We start from the raw sequence: 4,186 nt of genomic DNA, 5'->3' as shown, positions 1-4,186 counted from the left end.
ATGTTTGTTTTTCCCAGTTTGTGGACGTGGTCGAGGGATTCTTTATTTTTTATTTTTTACCCCCTATCAAGCTTTAAGGTGACAGCTAACGTTTTAAAACGTTTAGGCATATTTTGTACTACTGGTTAATATAAGCTACCTAACTAACTTAGCTAGCTGGCTAACTACCGACTTGGCTGGCTAGCTAGCTTGTTCCAGTTCATTTTCTCCTCAGGAATGAAGCCGATCTCTATAGCTACCTTGTGAAATAACAATAATGTCTTGCAATATCGACACAATTTCGATTCATGATTTATGCATTGACAGTTTGGAGGGGGGGGGGGGGATCACAGACCAACTCTATCAGCACATTGGATCTGTACTGTGAGGGACCGTTGATGACGACCCGGTCGGCATCCACCGTCCGYAACAAACAGGGCATGGCATATTTTTTGCAAGATTGTCCTACGTCTGCGTCTCTACAGAAAACAGGTGTTGTGATTGGTAGCTCTGGCTTTGCCATCCTGCAATTTTTAAAAACAGCAACTACTTGGATTAAATGATGATGACGTTTGCCTTTCCGTGCCTTGTATCCTACTACTGAATATGATGGAAAGGATGACTCATACGGTAACAGGGATATTTCTGAGGTCCGCATTGGATACATGTAGAATCTTTCCCATTATGGAGAATATCCTAGCTCCGTAGATGAAACTAAGGACATGCATTGTCTACTCCAKATATCGAATAACATGTCAGATATCTGGAGTTATATAGATACAGATAACCCCTGATATTGAACCTTTCCACCCAGTGGTTGTAATACCATTGCATTTTGCGTTAAACACTACAAGATGTTACTACACAGTTTGAATCCTAGGCTCAAAATGTCAGATTTGTTTTTATTTTGTTGTAATGGAAGACATTACATACAGTAGGTAGGTGGCCTTGTGTTGGTCACTGATCTTTGCCTGTCTCTCTACAACTGTAGGGATGACCTTTGATTGGACGGCATACACCAGTTGTCATGGCTACAGCCCATAGAAACGTATCTAATTCATTATTTGGTTTCAGATTCCTTCCTGATTTAATTGGTTGCTGACCTTTTCTCTCTAGTCTGTTATTGGTCGCTCATGTCCTCTCCCTCTCTCTTCTCTGTGATTGGCAGGTTGTGACCAGGGACCTGGTAGGTGTTGTTGCCGCTGTAGTCCATCGCTGAGGTTGTCTCAGAGACCAAGTGTGTTTCGCCACGGTGTTGCATCGTTGCCATGGGGAAACAGAACAGCAAGCTGCGCCCAGAGATGCTTCAGGACCTGAGAGAGAACACGGAGTTCTCCGACCACGAACTACAGGAGTGGTACAAGGTCAGTAGACAGTATATACACACACACACGCACACACACACGCACGCAAACTCACAGACAAATACCCACGCACACCGTAATCATAACTCTAACATAGTGGTAGAAGGTGACAGAGGACAGACAGACAGACCTTATTCCTAACATAGTGGGAGAAGGTGACAGAGGACAGACCTTATTCCTAACATAGTGGTAGAAGGTGACAGAGGACAGACCTTATTCCTAACATAGTGGGAGAAGGTGACAGCACCCCACCTAATGCATAATCACCTAACGCCTAAAGCCTTTACCGCAGTTTCCTAACATCAGCCTAAAGCTGTCTACGGCGTCGGGCTGGTCTCAACGATGAATTCCACAGGTGAAGAAGACCCGTACGTGACTCCATGTGAGAACGCTCTTCACGTCGGGCTCTCGTAACGCGTACTAGTATATGAACCACTCTACGCTCTAGAACGTCCCCTAAACGCCTTACCGGTCTGGCGATTTGTGAGGTCCTCACACCGCCCTATGAGAGCCCAGGCTTGGACACACCGTAAAACCCCCTCTAAACCCTAAACCCCTAAGCCCTAACTCCTTACCTCTCTAATCCCCCGCTAAACCCTTACCCAACTCCTTACCCTAACCCCCTTAAACCCTAACCCCTAATACGCCTTACCGCCTAACGGCCCCTACCAAACTTCCTCGCCTAACTAAACCGCTAAACACGTTTAACTTGCTTAGAGAAATCACTCACACTCTGCCACCTAAACCTCTCATCACCCCTGAACCACCAACAATACTGTTAAACCTGAATATAAGAATGGACACATTAGCCCACTCCAAATTTCCTTGCAGTATAAAGTAACATTATCTGGAACTCCTAAACTCCATTGCAACGCAGTGCACCACGAAATTGTGAAGTCCCTATAGTGTACAAAACAGTTATAAAGCGAATCTTTGAGCGGTTGTTGTTGTGGTATTAATTCTTCGGCCCCAAATTAACAGGCATGGCCTCCCACTAACAGGGGTCTGATCTGAGACTTTTCACTGACTAGAACATAAACAAGCTATTTGTGCACAGTTATGTAAATGCATCTAGTTGTTAGAGTAATTAGTAGGTGCTGTCTCTCTTGTGCGTACATGTGAACGATGTCTCTGGGATATCTTTTAATTTTCAGCTCATGAAACAATGGGACTCAAGACTTTACAAATGTCTTGCAATTTATTCAGATCTTTGGTTCAGTATAAAATGATCTATTGCAATTATACAACATGGTTATTTTATTATCCAAGATGGTCTTCCATAGATGTTATCGACCATTGTTGTGAATTTTTTCTGGCCAGTCCATGGAGTATATGTTTGGGTAGATTTTGTGTGTGAGGGTGGTGAACCTCCATCAATGGAAGCCGCGGGCCCTGGCACACCTGATTAGCGCACTCCCAGAGGCGTCCTCAAGGTTCCTCATTCCTTCCTCCTGTCGCCGGCGGTTTAGTCACCCGGACGGTATCCGCGGTCGCACACCCCTCTCAGAAAATGTGTTCGATTCTTTAATGCACTTTTCTGTGACCTGCTCTTTGACTACAGTTGCATCTGCTTCTTTCTCTGCCTCAGAAATCCAAGCAACGTGTTTAGCAGATGAAGAGCAATCCTCCTGTCCAGTTTTCACTTTTGGAGGTGTGTTGTACAGTTTTAAGTATGCGCTGTGAGAAATAGATGGGATACTCGAGTGTAGACGTGATTCAGTATATGTGTAGTTACTAGAAAAAAGACTGCTTTTCAAAATGGTTTCATTTTGCATGTCTTTTTTCTGGTTTGTTTTTGTTTGATTCTAATGCGGACCTGTTTTTTTCGATGGAAAGCAAAAGATGCCTTCCCGGCGCACTTAGTGCTAAGGGTCCCCGACGCTAAACCGTTACCACCAGACATTATATCCATTCAGAAACGACACAGCAAAATAAACATCAACACGTGTACACACACACACACACACACACACACACGACACAACACAACACACACATCACAATCACACCACACAAGTTGCGGACGCATGCACACATGCGCCCGGTGCATCCAGTTCAGCTGTGAGGTAGTTCATCATGGCCAACTGTCATCATACATGCGAGATTTGACCCAGAAATCTTTTCTAAAGGACAACGCTCACGGTCACTTGGGTCAGCTTAACAACAAGGAGCTGTCGCTATCTGTCTCTTCGCTCTACCGCTTCTCTCTATAGCAGGGACTGGGCTGATCTCACAATGGTTCCTGTATCGGTTCTGGTCCCTTCTGGGCTCTGGCTCAGCCATCAGAACTGCTGAACACTTGAACTGGACTGGACCACCTGCTCTGATTCTCATTGCACCTTACACACACACACACACACCACACACACACACAACACACCACACACACACACACACACACACACACACACACCACACAACACACACACACACACACACACACACACCACACACACACACACACCACACACACAACACAACACACATACCTACCCTAACACACACACGCACGCACGCACACACACACACACACCACAACGCATACCTTAACACACCTTAACAACAACACACACCCGCACGTATGCACACACACACACACACACACAAGTCTCAGACACACACACACACGGATCGCATACCTAACACACCTTAACACACACACGCACGCAACGCACACACACACACCCAACACACGCATACCTTAACACACACGCACGCACGCACGCACACACACACACACACACACGCATACCTTAACACACCTTAACACACACACACACACACACACACACACACACACACACAGCAGGCACACACACTGTCACACAATCACACAAGCCAGG

At 45.7% G+C, this 4,186-nt stretch overlaps 1 protein-coding gene across 1 annotated transcript in view; it reads left to right on the top strand.

Moving 5' to 3' along the window:
• The first annotated feature begins 1,146 nt into the window (after positions 1-1,146).
• Positions 1,147-4,186, top strand: part of LOC112071597 (hippocalcin-like protein 1) — a 22,531-nt gene continuing 19,491 nt past the window's right edge. The window contains 1 exon segment of the mRNA XM_070439450.1: positions 1,147-1,343. Coding sequence (XP_070295551.1) covers positions 1,248-1,343 — 96 coding nt within the window. The 5' untranslated portion in view covers positions 1,147-1,247.

The sequence above is a fragment of the Salvelinus sp. IW2-2015 genome, unplaced genomic scaffold, assembly GCF_002910315.2.
Source record: "Salvelinus sp. IW2-2015 unplaced genomic scaffold, ASM291031v2 Un_scaffold1654, whole genome shotgun sequence".
Lineage (NCBI taxonomy): Eukaryota > Metazoa > Chordata > Actinopteri > Salmoniformes > Salmonidae > Salvelinus > Salvelinus sp. IW2-2015.
The sequence above is the reverse complement of the archived record's forward strand: the minus strand, read 5'-3'. Positions and strand labels throughout refer to the sequence as shown.